The sequence below is a fragment of the Astatotilapia calliptera genome, chromosome 4, assembly GCF_964374335.1.
Source record: "Astatotilapia calliptera chromosome 4, fAstCal68.1, whole genome shotgun sequence".
NCBI lineage: Eukaryota > Metazoa > Chordata > Actinopteri > Cichliformes > Cichlidae > Astatotilapia > Astatotilapia calliptera.
The window spans coordinates 33,600,263-33,619,748 of NC_137425.1; the positions used below are offsets into that span (position 1 = coordinate 33,600,263).

General features: G+C 42.0%; 1 protein-coding gene across 1 annotated transcript; it reads right to left on the reverse strand.

Moving 5' to 3' along the window:
* Positions 1-2,580: 2,580 nt before the first annotated feature.
* Positions 2,581-10,362, reverse strand: rad23aa (RAD23 homolog A, nucleotide excision repair protein a). The gene is made up of 9 exons (XM_026161592.2): positions 10,051-10,362; positions 9,055-9,216; positions 8,733-8,935; positions 6,395-6,438; positions 5,728-5,855; positions 4,399-4,486; positions 3,072-3,202; positions 2,827-2,988; positions 2,581-2,706 (listed from the first exon to the last, which is right to left on the reverse strand). Exons 1-9 carry the CDS (start codon positions 10,114-10,116, stop codon positions 2,593-2,595), a joined length of 1,098 nt encoding a protein of 365 aa, XP_026017377.1. The 5' UTR covers positions 10,117-10,362; the 3' UTR covers positions 2,581-2,592.
* Positions 10,363-19,486: the final 9,124 nt, after the last annotated feature.

Here is a 19,486-nt window from a genome sequence, read left to right on the forward strand (position 1 = left end):
CACTCATTTTCTGATCCAAATGTCTTAATAAAATCCATAACTGCATCTTTAATCTTAACTGTATCTACGCATGACAAAAAACCCAAAAAGAACGCACAACCCATTAAAAGATAGACATCAGAATGACAATGTATCTTCTTAAACACTAAAAATCCTAAATTAACCTGCAGAACTATTTGAAAGCTACTGTGCTGATTGGAGTTCCGGCTCCAGCTCCACGCACTGAGAACTTCATCCGAGGTTATCAGTCCTCAGAATGCTTTCAGATGAAATTAACTGTGCGACAATTTGCTCTGTTTTAGCCTGATAGCAGCATGTAGCTGGTTTTAGTCACCCCACACGTGTGAAGAACAGGGCCCGGGTCAGCAAAGCTTCAAAACAGTAATCTGTAGTGGGTCATGAGCCCGTGTGCACATACGGTGGGTATGATGGTGACGATGGATCAGATCTGTTCCTCACATTGCTCCTCATTAGCTGCTCTGTGTGCACTGGTAGCCTTCAATCCAACCCGTGCGCGCCTCCGTGTTGATCAACACTACTGCAAAGTAAGAGCACGGCCTTATGATCGACGGCAGGTGTGCAAGGACCAACATCTCAAGTGAGTTTGACTCAACTTCAGTGGGTTTTTGTTCTTAATGATAACTACACATTACACACGGTAACAGGAGGCTAGCTAATCAGACTATAAAGGGAACAGCAGCATGTTTCTCTGCGTGGCCCTCTCAGACTCCGTGTCACAACATTCAGACAATGCCGGAGTGAATTTAGCATAACTGAATCTCTGCTTTATTCACGCTCCTATTTAGCCACATCACTTTAAATTCAGTTTGCCACAGACCAGGATGATTACAGGTCATCTGCTCCACGAGGAAGCTGAAGGCTTATTTGATTTCCAGACCTTTCCTTTCATTTTTTAGTGTCCGAAAGCTGATTTAGAAGGAAACTCAAATTTTAAAAAAGAAACTTTTGTAAACACCCAGACATGTCACTGTAGGTAGTAATCAGACAACGAGTTCACTTGTTCTTAAAGAGGAACTATCATGCTCACTTTTAGCACTGCATTTTTATTCTTGGACTCTGCTAGAGAGGCGACGGAAGACTCGCAGCTCAAAATAATCCTCATCTTAAACTAGACTCAAGTTTCCCCCAAGAAACAGAAGATCTGAGCAGCAGGTGGGTGGGGACGCCCCTCTCTGTGACATCATACAGAGCCAAGAGAAGAAAAACTGCCTGAAAGTGATCATTTAAAGCAGTCAGACACCTGCCTCATGTGTATATACACATGGATCGTTAGTTGAAACTCGTTGCTATGTTTATTATTCCATAATTTTAACACTACATAAATATGACAGAATAAAGGAAAAGCATAACAAGTCTACTCTGATGCAACCTGTTAGAAAAAGAAGAGGTGGCTACAAAGCTCTGCTAATTAACGCTTTAGATGACGCAGTCTTCTCTGAAAGTCTGTGAGTGAAATTCTTTAACATATAAATTCGCTGCATTAGGTCATTCATTCCTCGTGATTATTGTAGGTTTTTTTTCCTTCATGATTGTCAATTTAGACGTTTGTCTCTTCGAAAGCTTAAAGCCTCATGAGTATGAAGCGATGCAAAGCGATGATGGTGACCTGGCACTGCTAATCCTCGGCACGCACACCTGCCACCACAAATTAAAGCCGTGTTCTTACGGAGAACACCACAGATGTTTACGAGTAGTGTTAATTGGCACAAGAAGCTATCAGCGCACATAAAACCCTCAGATGTTTGAGCGGGCGGGCACAGTGTTTGCAGGGACTCCTGACTGGGCAGCACAAAGTGAGGAACAGGAAAAGCAGATACTCATTTGTCAGTTTAGTTCTCATGTGGGCCGATGGTTCCCAGCAACGTCACGTCAGACAGAGAAAACAAGGGGGGCAGCAAGAACCAGTCCATCTATGTTGTTCCTCCACTGTTAGCTTCCAACACACGAGCAGTTTATACACACACGCACAGACACACAAACAGGCTCGCACACAGATTACGTGCGGTGAGGGGTAACGTGCTTCCTTACAATCGCGGCTACAGCATTAACAAACTTAGAGAATGCCAGATCGATTACTTTTTCAGCTTAACTGTATCGCATCCATCTGCACAGGCATACGTGGACACACACGCAGACACGAGCACACACTCTCACTGCCCCGCCCCTCCCCCCCACCCGAATGTTCACAAAGCGCGTCTAAAATCAAATTATAGATCTCCCCTAAACAAACCCCACACATTCCATTGGAATTCACGTGGATTTCATAATTCTTCCACTTTTTTTTTCTTCTTTAAAACCGCCCCGACCTTCCTGCACACAACCGTCGACCTTGTGTACTTGTAATCCCTCCGAAACCTAAACCCTCCCCCGTCTCCCCTTCCCATCCCCCTGCCCCGCCACCCCTCTTCTCCCACCCCCCTCCATCCTTCTCCCGTCACTGGCTTCCCCCCCTCCTGTTTGGGATGAGCTGAGGTTGTACAGTAAAATCTGGGGGTGCAGTCTTTATGCTGAGCTGAAGAAGAGGGGTGAAGGGTAGGAGGGAGGAGCAGGAAGGCAGTGACCCTCTGCCGTTCAGTCGTCTTCCAGTCCCTGGTTGAGGAGAAAGTTGGCCGCCAGGTTCTCGTTCTTCTCGCAGGCAAAGTAGGCCTGAATGACCAGCGCCTCAGGGAAACCCAACGCTTTTAACTGCTCCGTTGGAAGTCATGGAAGAGCAGAGGAAGGAGAAGAGGAAGATGGGCGTTTAAAACCAACCGCCTTTTTTTAATTAAAGAAAGTGCCGATGTTTAGCCTTTACTCTTCGCTCACCCTTTCAATGGCTTCCTTCTCCTGAGGTGTAACCTGGATGTAGTTGACAGGCGCGCCTTCCTCCCCTGCTGCCCCCATCTCTCCAACCTCTGGTGCATCTCCCCCCTCTCCCACTGGTTCGTTCAACATCTGGATAAACAGCTCCTGATGCTGACTGATTTGCTAGTTGGGAGAGGAAAAAAAGAAGAATTTAAAAAGCTTCTCACAGAGACGAGCAGCAGGAGGACTCGGACAGGCTGTGGTACCTGTAGAAGCTGAGGATTCTCCCGGCCTAGCTGCTGGAGGAGAGCGGGAAGCAGGGCGGGGTTCTGCTGGATGGCCTGTCTCATGTGCAGGAACTGGGGCTGAGTGCGCAGGAATGCAAGCGGGTTCTCTCCTAGAGCACAAAAAGAATGAGCAACAGTGAGAGTTTTGTCCTCTTTCAACATTTCCACCAGGAAACTTGTGCGAGCCTGCAGCTGTGACCCATGTGTGTGTTTGGGATTAGTTACATCAACAATGTTGCACACTATGACTGCAGCACGACCAGCTCAAACAGCTAATCACTTATTCTTTGATAGCAAAGACTGAACAGCTGTGCTGCATGCATTCATGTCCACAAGGACCGTGATGTCATTTTAACACCACTCTAGTTTTGCCTCTGCACACCACCAGCTCTGCACACCACCAGCTCTGCACACCACCAGCTCTGCACACCACCAGTGGCTTTTAATTCAAATCTTGCATCTGCTCTAGCTGTCATGTAGTCACAGGCCTCATTGGGCCATCAAACTAAGTCATTTGTCTAATTATTTTTGAGGATCTGAAGATGGACGACTGTGTACAAGTCACCCAGCCCCCCCACAATGAACTGAGGAATCTTTTTGTTAGATGATGTAATATAGTTACTGATTTTTAAAGGTCATCTTTTCCAGTCTTACAATTATTACCAAAAACCTTCTTCCACTCAACCTCCTCCACAGCATGCAGAAATGTACACGATCTATCAAACACTGAACCCTTGATGTATTATTAAACATTAAACATGAAGCGATGCCACAAGTCAGTACGTACAGCTTTACATTATGTTTGTAACTAATGACTTCTCCCATAATCCCAAACAAGCTGTTACAGCCTTGGAACAGGCTGCATAGTAAAGAGTGTATTTCTATCCATGCATGCAGATCCACGATGAGTCTCCTGGTAAACTAACTGGAAATCAGAAAGAGGCTACAGGTGAGCTGCAAGTCTGCAGTGATGTGATGGACGTGCAGGTTTGATGCCACCTAACAGGTTTAACAACACTTCATACAAGCCTGTGGTGGAGAACCGCTTAGCCACTACTGAGTCACGATGAGTCATCTTGCAGTGACAGTTATTAAGTGTAGCTGTGTCTACACCCCTGCAGCAGTCACACATTCCAGCGCTCTGGAAAAAATCGTATTTTTGACGCGAGACGTGTTTTTTCTACCTTTTAAAATCAAAGCTTACACAGTGCCAGTGACTGTGCTGTTTGTCACACAGCTGCCAGAGATGCACAAACACACTTGACACCATGTTTGTGTTTGGATCACAGCGAGTCGGATGCCCTACCTTCTGGTACAGACGGAGCTTCTGTGGTTCCAGATGTGGGAGCCTGCGCTGGGGGATTACTCTCCTGGACTGGGCTGCTAGGGATACCCTGCAAACAACAATACAACTGTCAATCACACCCACAGACATTTAAGCAGGCTAAGACCATTAAAGTCTACGGTCATACGGTCATTCTGCAATAGCCACGCTCTGTGGCACACAGGCATATTTCACTCTTTATATACCACAACATCAACACAACAGCTAACAGCCACAACCAATAGTAGATATTCAAAGACATGTTTGGCAGTTAAAATCATCTATTATTTCTTGCCAGTTAGAAAGTACATCGACATCCTATGTTTTCACTCATAAATCAAATGCTACATTTTTTTAAAAGAATAAAAACATAATCAAAACATTGAAGTTTTTATTTGACATCATGCTTGAGATTTATCTGCCATATTGGACATAATGCAAACCAGTTGCTAGGGAAATGTGTGGTTGCTGGATGTCTCCAAATACTCTACAAGCTGAGCAGCAGCACAACGTGAGAAACTGACGCAAACCAGAGACGGAGAACGATGGCCTGTACAGTCAGAGCTGTTCCTAAGCGCTCCAGCAACATGTTTCCAAAGGAGCAACTTTCACTTTGAAGGCAAACTGTCTCCGCTTCAGGTTTATGTTGCACAGATTCAAAACAGCTCCAAGAGCAGCTGAACAGCACTTGTGTACACGTCTGTCACTTTCATTCACACTAGGACAGCAGCTATGTGCTACTGACCACTCAATGAATACTTGTCTTTCCCGAGGGACAGGTGGTTGCCAAGAGGTGACTGACCAGTGTGCAGGCCTGTTTGACGGGCTTCAGCAACATTTTCCCTCAGTACCAGTGGTTGCCAGATAGTCTCTAGGCCTGTGTGACTGCTCCCACTGTCACCATGAGTCCAAACTGGTTATTGGTCACATGTTTGCAAAACCTCAATACTTTTCCTGAGCCCATGTGAAGGATGAGTATTTCTGTCTGTTGGTCTGTTAAATTAGAGCTTACTGTAACTAATATTTGCAGAAATGCTCTGTTAAAAGACCAACATGTCTGTCTGTGCTGCAAACACCTGAGAGTGAGTCTCCTATACACACAGAAACAGATGAAAGCCATTTTAGCCGCACTTATGGCTACTGTGGCTGAATCACTCATCTCTGTATGCAAACATCTCCCTAGTGTCTCAGCATCACCAGCAGCAGCAATGCAGCTACTGTGTTTTCATGCAGTATGCATTGTGGAGAGTGACGCCCACCACCTTGACTAGCTCGTGTTATAACGCCCTCCCCTTGATGTGTGTGACGTACAGTAAGAAGGTACTCCACGGCTCTGTGGGGGTTGTTGAAACTGGCCCGTAGCGCAGCCACAACTCTCTCCCTTTCATAGCCCATAGACATGATCTCCGTCAGCATCGCCTCATACTCCGCTCCGGTCACTGAAAGGGCACATGTAAACGTTTGAAACAAACATGGTATGCTTGTTTGCAAATCAACACATTTAAAAAAAAATATCCTCTGAAATTTCATCAAACATTTATCGTACTGACAAATTAAATCCACTTTGTACAATCGAGACAACTTTCAGACTCCGAGCTTTTACCATGAAAACACTGAAATAGAATCTCAGCAAACTTTTTATTACAACATGATTTAAACAGAATCACTTTACGCATACACTCCCCTCTCTTATAATGGGAATCCCCCGTTACTCATAGGCACAACAAGAGGCGGCTTGCGTTTGTCAGAGCCTAAATATAGAAATGGCATGTAGCACACTGCAGCCAGTTAAGTCCCACTTTTACAACAGTAACAGCTTCTGGTAGTTCATGTAAGCGTTACACAACACAGGCTATTGTCTGTCTCTGTACAGTTCACTTTTAACAGCTACTTTTTAAATAAAGCTATTTCATTAAGACAGGCGCCAGCTGCTTTTATCCGATCCTGCGATGTAAGTCTGATAGCTTGCTTTACCTACCCAGCGTCGAGGATGCATCCAGGCCCTGACTTCCACCACTGGAGCTACAAAAAAGAAAGTTGGAGCGAGGGAAAAAATATACATTAGACAGGTTTCCTGTGATTTCATGTGAACGGAGGCTGTGCTGAGAGAGGCACCAGGCAATGGTGATGGAGGTGAGCTTGGTGATCAACATCTGTTCCATCCAATTAACAAAAAAACAAAACAAACAAAATCATACAGGCAATGGTTAAACTGGATTAAAACACATTTACAAAAAACAACAACAAAACAAACACGAACAACAAAACCTCAGTTGCTTCTAAAAGCCTGTGGACTTGATGCCCCACAGAAAGTCTAAAATATAATATTCACTCCTATACGCTTGGCCTTTCTTAACCTTCCTCACAGCATTAGCAATTAGCCAAGAGAGTCCGCTGATCACGTAACGTCAACAAGCGGACATTTCTCAAACAACCACAAATTTCACAAAACTCAAAAAACACAAACTCTGGTGTAACTTCAGACAATTTTATCACCAACAACACTGGAGATAGAGCAAGTTCAGATTAGTCAGGAGGCTGCTGCATTAAACTGACTGACTAAGCAGGTAAGCTAACATGATGAGCATAACTAAAAGCTGGTTTTAATGCCCATACAACCAACTGTATGGCTCAGTCAGGTCGAGCTTAGGATTTCTTTTGGGTAACATTAGCTAAAACTTGTTTGCCTGATTTCAGGCATAAACACTAGACTTGAACTACAGTGTCTATGCCAGCTAATTAACCCAAAGCACAGGGAGGCGATCTTTCTAGCAAACCTTTTTTTAATTGAATTATCAGATAACAGTATAAATTTGATGCTACCAGATTCCAATACCAGTTGTAGCTAGGCTAACTGTAGCTTTTTTTCTTGCCATCGTTGCTGCTGGCAACTCACTCCCAAGTGGAAGTCCTAGTTAAAAAGCTTTTCAAATCACTAAATGAGTTATGATGCTAAATTATTTATTATACCACATAATGGTGCATAGTAAGTAACGGTAATAATTAGTGGTACACAGATAGTTGGGCAGCTGCAACTCTGTTGAACAGTTTATTCAAAGCCATTGTAAGTATGTAGATTTAACTATACATGAGTCCAGTACATACAAGCAGGTCAACTCCTGCTCAGACACACTGGAAATGTTTAAAATGGTTTTATTACAGACTAATCATGCACATCTTTTTCCAAGGTATGCCTGCTAAATACAAAGCATAACATTTTGGTTTGTAATTTAGCCAACTTATTGACAAACATGAAGCCTAAGAGCAGATCCCACAGATTTAGATTCTAAGCAGCTGAATGACGTACAGGAAAACACAGGATGACACGAGACAGAAAAGGGGATGGCTCGCTAGTTATCTGCAGCTGATCTTTGACCAAAAAAAAGACAGGATTGATTTCCACTACAAATCTCACTCTAAGAGAATTTCTATATTTGATGGTGATTCTCTTAAATTGATAAATAGAATTTTATTTTAGTCACCAGATGAGGCAGCCCAACCAAGAGTGTGTGCATGGGAAGCACTCCAGTTATGAGTTGTGTGCTCGGGTTAAAACCCTCCCTATTCATATCTTAAAAGTTATCAGCTGTGATATTGACTTGAACAAGTCCTATAATATGTTTTATTACTAAAATGTAATACCTACAGTTGTTTTCATTATTGATTAATCGCGCCGACTGGTTTCTAACAACCAAAGACGGTCGGCTGTATGTCTACAACCAGACAGATATCCACTTAACATGATAAACAGAAGCATTAATCAATGGCATATCAGCTTGGAGAATTTAAAAAAGGAAAAAGAAATGACTAATTTATGATTGTAATTTCCCACCAATCACTTAATTAATGCACAGTTCTTACAGCTCTAAACATTTCTCACTTACATTCTGGAAAATATGATGTAGTGACATCATCCAGTTTTCTCCTTTATCAGAGTAAACGTTAATGATCAGCATGGCCAATTATCACAGGCAATATTTGCCATGTTTAAAGCTATTGGAATTATTACACTTTGACACATTTTCCTATAAAATAGTTAAGAATGTGCAGAGCTGGCTCTGATGCAGGCCTGAAAAGAGCAGGAGGCAGGACACAGGATGTTCAATTGCTAGCTGTGACTTTGCCTACACTCTTCTCACACTGGCACAAATTAGGTGCATTCAGAAACCAGACAGACTCTATAATATGACACTGGCTGGTTAAAGGCTGTTTAATGTCCGAGCTGTCCAGATCATACAATTATCTCCACTTAGTAGTGTCTACACGAGTTCAGCTGGCAGTGCAGAAAAACAGCTTTAGTAATAGAGAGAGTGTACCTAGCTGGTTGTTGTGGTTCTGTGGCTACGGCACTTGACTCCTCTTTGGCCTCCCCGCTAGGAATGGGGACAGCTGCAGGGGCAGGGGCTGGGGCTGGAGTTGGGTTTGTAGTCGGGGCAGCTGTTGATGTGGAGCCAGAGTCCTGTACTGGGGGTTTGGGTGCTTCTGAGACTGATGGTGAGGCTGCAACTGCAGGCTTAGCCTTTTGTTTATTTAAAAAAAAAAAGTGCTATTAGACTATCAACATATTGTTAAATCTGTTTAACAAGAAAAGAAGCCAAATACACTGATGCCAGCCACAAGTATTAATTAGGATCTCACCTTGGACACCATCACTACAACAAAGTTCTTCTCATCAATTTTGTAGTCCTTAATTGGTGTGTCATCTTGCAAAATTTTCCCGGCATATATCAGCTTCTGCCCGGACACAGGAAAGTTGTCTTTTCCCCTTTCTGCTTCTATCTTCTCTTTCAAGGCCTTCACCTAATAATAATAACAAAACAAGAAACAAAAACCACCCCAGGACTCATTATTATCCATGACATGTCTTCCAGTGCTTGTAATACCAGAGGTTTAATATTAGATGGCCGGCTTTCCTTCAAGTCATTACAAAGCAGGGAGTCATCCTAGCTGACTTCAGCTTTAAAGTTAGGGATCCTAATGCTATAAAATGCAGTGGTCTATTTCACACCTGGTCTATTACGTGTTTACTAAAAACTAAATTTTGGAATGTCACAAGAATTATATCCACTGAGAGTATGCTCGTACTATTTCATTATAATATATCACTTAACAATGGGCCCTGCAACTACACCTTCGGATGTGAGGACATGCTAATAGAAAGAGTCAGTTTCTGAGTGAAGCTAATCGCAATTGGCAGTGTCATAGGCGTTAGCATTAGCAATCACGAGCGTAGTCCACAGCTTGCGTTCATCAAAAAATATTAGATTTAAATCCTAACCCATATCACCCTTTAACAAAGAGTAGTAGCCACACCCGCGAAACAATATTTAAATGATGAAAAAAGTCGTTTAAAACTGTGTCGCTATGACTTTGATAATGGGCTACTCTGCTAGCTAGCTTGCTAACGCTAACTCATCACAGAAGTGAGGCGTCGCGTTGTTTTGCGGTTTCTTGTGGGTTGCCTCTTTGTAACGTGTGCGACTATTGCGAAACCTCCAGTCGAGTCTAATTGTTAGTCGTTCTTTAATGTGTAATATAAATGAATGGAAAGCTGTCGGGTCTTCACGCAAAGCCAAAACACAGGTCCCGCAGCTAGCACTGTTAGCTTAAAGCACGTTAGCTATAGCCACTCACCGTTTGTTCGGGGTCTATCTCAATCTGAATAGTCTGCTGCTGCAGCGTTTTAAGTGTGATCTGCATGGTAGCGGCGACTGACGCTGGGTCAGAGGTGCTTCAAACGGAGAAACAGCTGCTCGCTAAACAGTTAATTTGTTTTTAAAGTTGGCGTTTCGGGTAAGATAACAACTAGCCGAGAAATGTGTGTATCCATGAGCATTCAGCAACTCGCCATCTTTGGTGACAAGTTGGTGGTGCGGCGAGGAAAGCTCCGCCAGAGATCTCGCGTTCACGTGCTCTGCTCCGTGACTATGGCAAGCTATGGGGTTTCTATCTACACAGTCAGCGTGTCCACATGGGACAATTATTATGAAAATATGGCCAATTAGAGCTACAACAGGTTAAAGTCAGAAAACTTCATGTTATTGTAAAATTTAGTTTATATTATCTGAAATGTGACAATAACATTAACGAACTGGTAGTTAAATAACATGGTTTTGTTGCAAATCAATTAAAATAAACAAAAGAATCAATCTTGTGATTGGGTCACGGCAACTGCTACAATAGTGAGCACCCACAGACCTTTTTAAGCAGCAGCTGTTTTTGTATGACAGTCTGTAAATCAAGCTGTGTAATGATTTCAATTCTGTACCTACAGAGAACAAAGCGTTTTAAACGTTTAGTAACACCTGTGGCGTGGATGCAGTGTGTGTCCGTTTGTATCAAACTATAAGCACAAAGTCCAGAACGCTTAATAATTACATTGGGCTCATGAAGAAAATATTCAAGTTGGAAATGCTTACTGACCTAAACACTCACCGGCCAGGTCATGACTTTCATGTCAATATGGACCAAAGTCTCTTAGGGATGTTTTCCAGCACCTTGTTGAATCTATGCCGTGAAGACTTAAAGGAGTTCTGAAGGGAAAAGGCGGACCCGGTACTCGCAAGATGTACCTAAGGACACGGTGAATGTATGTTCAATGAGAAGAAAATGACATAACAACAGTCAGTGGAAACCAAAACCATCAGCCCTTATCAGACTGGATTTAAATTATACCAATTATGGAAACTAGAAATTCTCCAAGTGTTCATTTTTTCTTTTTCTTTCTTTTGTTTTGTTTTTTGAACCATGAGAGAAGTACTGTCGTTGTGTCTATTATCCCATTATTAATAGATTACCGAAGATATCCAAAGTTTGCCTTTTGCATGGCCACTTTCCTGTGGTGCTTCGATTAGAAATCTACCACATATCTGAACACAAGTACACGAAAGATCCACTTTTTAACTCCTTATTGAAATTGAAATATTACGTAGAGTAACTACAAAAAAGGCAAAATACAATTCACATCCTTTAACATCCACCAGAGGGCGCTGCAGCTTCCTCTGGACCTACTTCCCAGGCTTTGCAGCGCTTTCAGATTGGCAGTGTCCCCAGCGTTTGGGCACAGATAGTTGTGCTACAATAACAGTCCCATATAAACTCAGCCCTGTATTGATCACAACTGTAAAGTTTAGTTACTCTATGTTGCGCATTGACAAAACCTACCTATAAGGTACACACACACACACACACACACACACACACACACACACACGGTGAAAGCAGTTTGGAGAATGGTTTGTTGGCATCTTGTTCAAACACACACTGCAAGCACGCAATTTATCAGTAATCAGTGCAGTTTAGTGTTACAGTCACCAGAGGGCAGAGTTTGACCACTCCGAAACACATTCTGATTGAAATGAAGAGGATATAGAAAACATGGGACATTTTTGAGCAATAAAAACCAGCATGTGTGTGAGAGAGATTGTGTTTGTATGTGAGGCTGCTTTGGTTGTTTAACTGAAGCCTTCACGAGAATGGGAACTGGGCACTGTCATCAGACACATGCTGAGCCCGTACTACAGAGGGTGGATGCAAAGGTTTTACTCAGAGTTACACGACTGTGCCTTTTGAGAAACACGGGGAATGAGGAAATAGCTTGTTTCCATTTTACAAACCTTTAGATGAATGTAAAGTGTGGTAGGTGCTACAGTAATCTGTAATATAATAGCCTATGTGTGTGATTTGTTACAAATGCACACAACAATGTGCACATACATTGAGCCAACGATCAGTCAAGTCTTGAGCCAGCTTTGTGACATCAATTTTTTATCAAGTTACCCTCCTTCCATCGTTCACTGCCAGGTTTGCAAGGGTCTCCCTGCCTCTCCCGCGGCTCCTCATCCTCCTCATGATCATCCTCCTATTCTTCTCAAGATTTTTTTCCCCCTTTCAACCTTTATTATACTTGTATTTGGTGATTTTTGTCACACCTGATGCTACCTCTACCAAAGTGGCTTACCCTGTTTTGTGTGAAATCAGGAGAAAAAGGGTGAGGGCTACGAGGGGAGAGATCACGGAAGAACAGAGGGAAGTGAAGACAAGATTAGAAAGAGAGCGGAGAGAGGAAGGAACAGAGGGATGAGTGATGAAGTGAAAGGAGAAGGGTGTCAAAGGGGGAACGTCTGGAGCGTAAGAGATTGATGAAGAAGAATGAGAGACGGTGTGTGTGTGTGTGTGTGTGTGTGTGTGTGTGTGTGTGTGTGTGTGTACTTGTTTTCATGACATCTTAGGACAATTTTATGATAACACACTCACAAAATGAGGACGCTCAGAAAAATGAGGACATTTTTGAGGTCCTCATTTTTCTGAGCCTTCTAAAGTGTTCTAGAGGCTCCCAACATGCTCCCAAACCAAAAATCTCGGAAGTCCTGAAACATCACAATTTTATGAAAAAGTGTGTTTAAGTGTGTTTAGCGTTTTTGCTCACTTTCAGTTTCACCGCCTACTGGCCAGTTTTGGAACTTAACACACTTTAAACACACTTTCAGTGACGTCACTCTGCGAGTCCTCATATTGTAGGTGTGTCAGACACAATAACACATTTGACCCAGGTTATACCCTTCTGGGGCTTAGCGGACACATGCGTGGACAGCATCTTTTAGCTCTTATGTCCACAGTCGTATTCAATGTTGAAATGGAGGTGAAATTTATTTGAAACATTCGTGGAATAGTAACAGATGAATTTTGAGGCTTCTGAAAATTGTTCGTTCAAACCTTGCCAATTAAACAATCATTCTAACACACATCAAAATCTTTTCACATTTTTATACATATTAAGGTGAACTCTAAACAAGGGTAACAACAGTTAAATCAGGCAAATCTTGACAAAAATGAAGGTCTTTAGGTTCAGTTATCAGTGCCTGCACAGCTTGGTTTCTTTTGTTGTTGACAAAATGTATCGAAATATAAAGTTTCAACATTTGTCTAATTATATTACTATTAATTAATGAGTCTTACTTCTCAAGATCAATGCACAAATTGTCTGACCTTCACTATGCAGAATGATGTGTGTGCAGATTTTGACCCTTGAAGAGTTTATATTAATCTGAATTAATATAATTGCATCTGCAATCCGCAGTTGAACTTGGAGATTCCTGCCGCTGTCATCTGATTCAGTATGATCATCAGGCTCAGTCTCGACTCTGTGTATCTACAAGAATTGATGAAAAAAGTCAACACTTTATTAATTATATTTTAAATTCAACTTACTATTAAAAACTGCAGAATGCACAATTCCAGCTTCATTTAGTAATTCAATTAGTAAATAAAAGTGAGTAATTAAGTCACTTAATTAACTAAGCAACTGTAAATGTCACAGTATACAGAAGTACAATTCAATTTCAATTCAATTTTATTTATATAGCACCAAATAACAAAAAAAGTCGCCTCAAGGCGCTTCATAGGTACAGAGAAAAACCCAACAATCATACTGTATGACCCCCTATGAGCAAGCGCTTTGGCAACAGTGGAAAGGAAAAACTCCCTTTTAACAGGAAGAAACCTCCGGCAGAACCAGGCTCAGGGAGGGGCGGCCATCTGTTGCGACTGGTTGGGGTGAGAGAAGGAAAACAGGATGAAAGACATGCTGTGGAAGAGAGACAGAGGTTAATAACAGATATGATTCAATGCAGAGAGGTCTATTAACACATACTGAGTTATAAAGGTGACTGGAAAGGAAAAACTCAATGCATCATGGGAATCCCCCGGCAGCCTACATCTATTGCAGCATAACTAAGGGAGGATTCATGGTCACCTGGTCCAGCCCTAACTATATGCTTCAGCTAAAAGGAACGTTTTAAGCCTAATCTTGAAAGTAGAGATAGTGTCTGTCTCCCAAATCCAAACTGGAAGCTGGTTCCACAGAAAAGGGGCCTGAAAACTGAAGGCTCTGCCTCCCATTCTACTTTTAAATACTCTAGGAACAACAAGTAGGCCTGCAGAGTGAGAGCGAAGTGCTCTAATAGGGTGATATGGTACTACAAGGTCATTAAGATAAGATGGGGCCTGGTTATTTAAGACCTTGTATGTGAGGAGTAGAATTTTGAATTTAATTCTGGATTTAACAGGAAGCCAATGAAGGGAAGCCAAAACAGGAGAAATCTGCTCTCTCTTTCTAGTCCCTGTCAGTACTCTTGCTGCAGCATTTTGGATTAGCTGAAGGCTTTTCAGGGAGTTTTTAGGACATTCTGATAATAATGAATTACAGTAGTCCAGCCTGGAAGTAATAAATGCATGAACTAGTTTTTCAGCGTCACTAAGAGACAGGATATTTCTAACTTTAGAGATGTTGCACAAATGAAAGAAAGCAGGCTTACATATTTGTTTAATATGTGCATTGAAGGACATGTCTTGGTCAAAAATGACTCCAAGGTTCCTCACAGTATAACTGGAGGCCAAGGTAATGCCATCCAGGGTAAGAATCTGCTTAGATACCATATTTCTAAGATTTTCAGGGCCGAGTACAATAACCTCAGTTTGATCTGAATTAAGAAGCAGAAAGTTAGCGGCCATCCAGGTCTTTATGTCTTTAAGACATTCCTGCACTTTAACTAATTGGTGTGTGTTATCTGGCTTCATGGACAGAGCTGCGTGTCATCTGCATAGCAGTGAAAATGTATGCTATGTCTTCTAATGATACTGCCTAGGGGAAGCATGTATAATGTAAACAGAATTGGTCCTAGCACTGAACCCTGTGGAACCCCATAATTGACCTTAGTGGGTGAAGAGGACTCTCCATTTACATGAACAAATTGTAGTCTATTAGATAGATATGATACAAACCACTGGAGTGCAGTACCTGTAATACCTACAGCATGCTCTAATCGCTCTAATAGGATATTATGGTCAACAGTATCGAACGCTGCACTAAGGCCTAGCAGGACAAGCACAGAGATGAGTCCACTGTCAGAGGCCATAAGAAGATCATTTGTAACCTTCACTAAAGCTGTTTCTGTGCTGTGATAAGCTCTGAAACCTGACTGAAACTCTTCAAATAAACCATTCCTCTGCAGATGATCTGTTAGCTGTTTGACAACTACTCTTTCAAGGATTTTTGATATGAAAGGAAGGTTGGAGATTGGCCTATAATTAGCTAAGACTGCTGGGTCTAGAGATGGCTTTTTGAGTAAAGGTTTAACTACAGCCAGCTTGAAGGCCTGTGGTACATAGCCGATTATTAGAGATAGGTTGATCATATTTAAGATTGAAGCATTAATTAATGGCAGGACTTCTTTGAGCAGTTTTGTAGGAATGGGGTCTAAAAGACACGGAGGTTTGGAGGAAATAATTATAGAAGTTAACTCAGAAAGATCAATTGGAGAAAAAGAGTAACTTAACATCAACGGTACTAAAAGTAGCTGTAGATAATACTACATCTGTGGGATGATTATTGGTAATTTTTTCTCTAATGATAAGAATTTTATTTGTGAAGAAGTTCATGAAGTCATTACTAGTTAACGATGGTTGGCTCAAAAGTGCTCTGATTGTTTGTCAGCCTGGCTACAGAGCTGAAGAGAAACCTGGGGTTGTTCTTATTTTCTTCAATCAGTGATGAATAGTAAGATGTTCTGGCTTTGGGGGGGCTTTCTTATAAATCAGCAAAATATTTCTCCAATTATGATGATCCTCTAAATTTGTGACACGCCATTTCCTCTCCAGATTACGAGTCATCTGCTTTAGGCTACGTGTTTGAGAATTATACCACAGAGTCAGGTACTTCTGATCTGAAACCTTAGTTTTCACAGGAGCTACAGTATCCAGAGTCATATGTAGTGAGGAGGTAAAATTATTATTAACAAGATAATTGACCTCTGTTGGGGTAGCGTTCAGATAGCTGCTCTGCTCTGTGTTGGTACAGGTCATTGAAGATGATAACAGTGGGTGGATTACATTCTTAAACATAGTTACAGCGCTTTCAGAAAGACATCTGTGATAAAGTCTACTCTCCACTGCTGTGTAATCAATTATTGTAAATGTAAATGTTATCAGGAAATGATCAGACAGGAGAGGGTTTTCAGGAAACACTGTTAAATGTTCAGTTTCTATGCCATATGTTAAAAACAAGATCTAGAGTGTGATTAAAGTGGTGGGTGGGTTCTTTTACATTTTGAGAGAAGCCAATTGAGTCTAATAACAGATTAAATGCCATGTTGAGGCTGTCATTCTTAGCATCTACATGGATGTTAAAATCACCCACAATAATTATTTTATTTGAGCTGAGCACTAAATCAGATAAAAAGTCTGAGAAATCAGAGAGAAACTCTGTGTAAGGCCCAGGTGGACAATAGATGATAACAAATAAGACTGGTTTCTAAAATTTTTCAGCTGGGGTGGACAATGTTAAGCATCAGGCTTTCAAATGAATTAAAAGTCTGTCTTGGTCTTTCATTAATTAATAGGCTGGTGTGAAAAATTGCTGCCACACCGCCCCCTCGGCCTGTGCTTCGAGGTTTCTGGTAGTTAGAATGACTCGGGGGTGTTGATTCATTTAAACTAACATAATCATCCTGCTGCAACCAGGTTTCTGTAAGGCAAATCGATTGTTCTTTCTTTGTAATTGTTTATGTTTAAGTTGTTTGTTGCTGGTTTTTATTTTGTTTTTTGTCTGTTTTGGAGCTGACACAGTCTCAAAGGAGATGTTTTTTTTTTTTGGGGGGGGGGGGGGGTAACAGGAGAAGAGAAGCTGCAGAGAGGCGTGTAAGACTGCAACTCTGCTTCCTGGTCCCAACTCTGGATAGTCATATTATGGGGGGTTTAATTAATTTGTCCATATTTCTAGAAATGAGAGCTGCTCCATCCAAAGTGGGATGGATGCCGTCTCTCCTTACAAGACCAGGTTTCCTTCAGAAGGTTTGCCAATTATCTATGAAGCCCACATCGTTTCTGGGACACCACTCAGACAGCCAGCAATTTAAGGAGAACATGCGGCTAAACATGTCACTCCTGGTCTGATTGGGGAGGGGACCAGAGAAAACTACAGAGTCCGACATTGTTTTGGCAAAGTTACACACCGATTCAATATTGATTTTAGTGACCTCCGATTGGCGTAACCGGGTGTCATTACTGCCGACGTGAATTATGATTTTACTGAATTTACGTTTACCCTTAGCCAGCAGTTTTAAATTTCCTTCAATGTCGCCTGCTCTGGCCCCTGGAAGACAATTGACTATGGTTGCCGGTGTCTCTAGCTTCACATGTCTGAGAACAGAATTACCAGAGTTTGACCCCCGACGGGTGTGTCGCCGAGTGGGGAAAAACGGTTAGACATATGTATGAATTTGAGGAGTGGAACCAAAATGCAGACACAAAGGAACGTGAAAGAAAATTTGAATATTAACAGAAAGCAAGCCGTTTATTAATCTCTACTTTTAAGATTAGGCTTCAAACTTTCCTTTTTGCTAAAGCATATAGTTAGGGCTGGATCAGATGACCCTGGATCCTCCCTTAGTTGTGCTGCAGTAGATGTAGGCTGCCGGGGGATTCCCATGAAGCACTGAGTTTTTTCCTTTCCAGTCACCTTTCTCACTCACTGTGTGTTAATAGACCTCTCTGCACTGAATCATACTTGTTATTAATCCACAGCATGTCTTTGTCCTGTCTTCCTTTTCTCACCCCAACTAGTCACAGCAGATGCCCGCCGCTCCCTGAGCCTGGTTCTGCCAGAGGTTTCTTCCTGTTAAAAGGGAGTTTTTCCTTCCCACTGTCGCCAAAGCGCTTGCTCATAGGTGGTCCTATGATTGTTGGGTTTTTCCTCTGTATCTATTATTGTGCGATCTACTGTACAATATAAAGCGCCTTCAGGCGATTGTTGTTGTGATTTGGCGCTATATAAATAAAATTTAATTTAATTAAAAGATTACAAAACAGAAGGCAGAGGTGAAGATAAACAATAACCTAACCTGGGGAAAATATTTTTTATTAAAAAAAAAAAAAAAAAAAAACCATGAAACCTGACATGGATACAAAGATACCTGGAACATGGAAACGTGGCACCAAAGACAACAGATGACCTGACACTGAACAAATTAGGACAGGACTTACAGTGGCTTGCAAAAGTATTCGGCCCCCTTTAACTTTCCCACATTTTGTCACATTACAGCCACAAACATGAATCAATTTTATTGGAATTCCACGTGAAAGACCAATACAAAGTGGTGTACACGTGAGAAGTGGAACAAAAATCATACATGATTCCAAACATTTTTTACAAATAAATAACTGAAAAGTGGGGTGTGCGCAATTATTCAGCCCCCTGAGTCAATACTTTGTAGAACCACCTTTTGCTGCAATTGGATTCCATTAAAATTGATTTGTGTCACGGCTGGGAAGGCGAGCCGTGTGGTGTGGAGGAAGGAGGACCCGAGATGCAAGCAGTGGATGAAAATGCTAGTGAAGTTTATTTACAAGGTGTAGTGGCAAACAAGCAGTGGGGCATGACAAATAACTGAAGACACCTAAACTGGGAAGAACTAAAATAACAGACCTGGGAGCATACGACAAAGGGCTGAGAGGCCGAGACGACGACCAGCAGGACACCGAGTAACACAGACTGACACGGAGGAACACAGACAAACCGGCAACAGGCAGGAGAACACACAGGGCTTAAATACACACACCAGTAATCAGGGGATGAGAGACAGGAGGGCAACACGGCTGGGAGGAATCAGAGCTGACGGGACAGGGGAAACGTAAAGTGAACACACTCACATCAGACAGAGACCTTCACAATAAAACAGGAAACTCAGACACGGGGAACCAAACAAGACACAGAACTAAACAGACAGATTCACAAACATACGGGGTGACACCATAGACAGAGACACAGACTCAGAGGCAGACCAAATATAAGACATAGAACTCAAACAATAATAATAATCATCATCATAATAATAATAAACTAGAAAATGATAATAAACTAAAAGCGCTAGGTCACCGACCCAGGACCATGACAATTTGTGTTTGTGGCAGTAATGTGACAAAATGTGGAAAAGAGGGACGAATACTTTTGCAAGCCACTGTAAGTACACAGAGAGATAATGAGGGGATGAGGAACAGCTGGGACAAGGGGAAA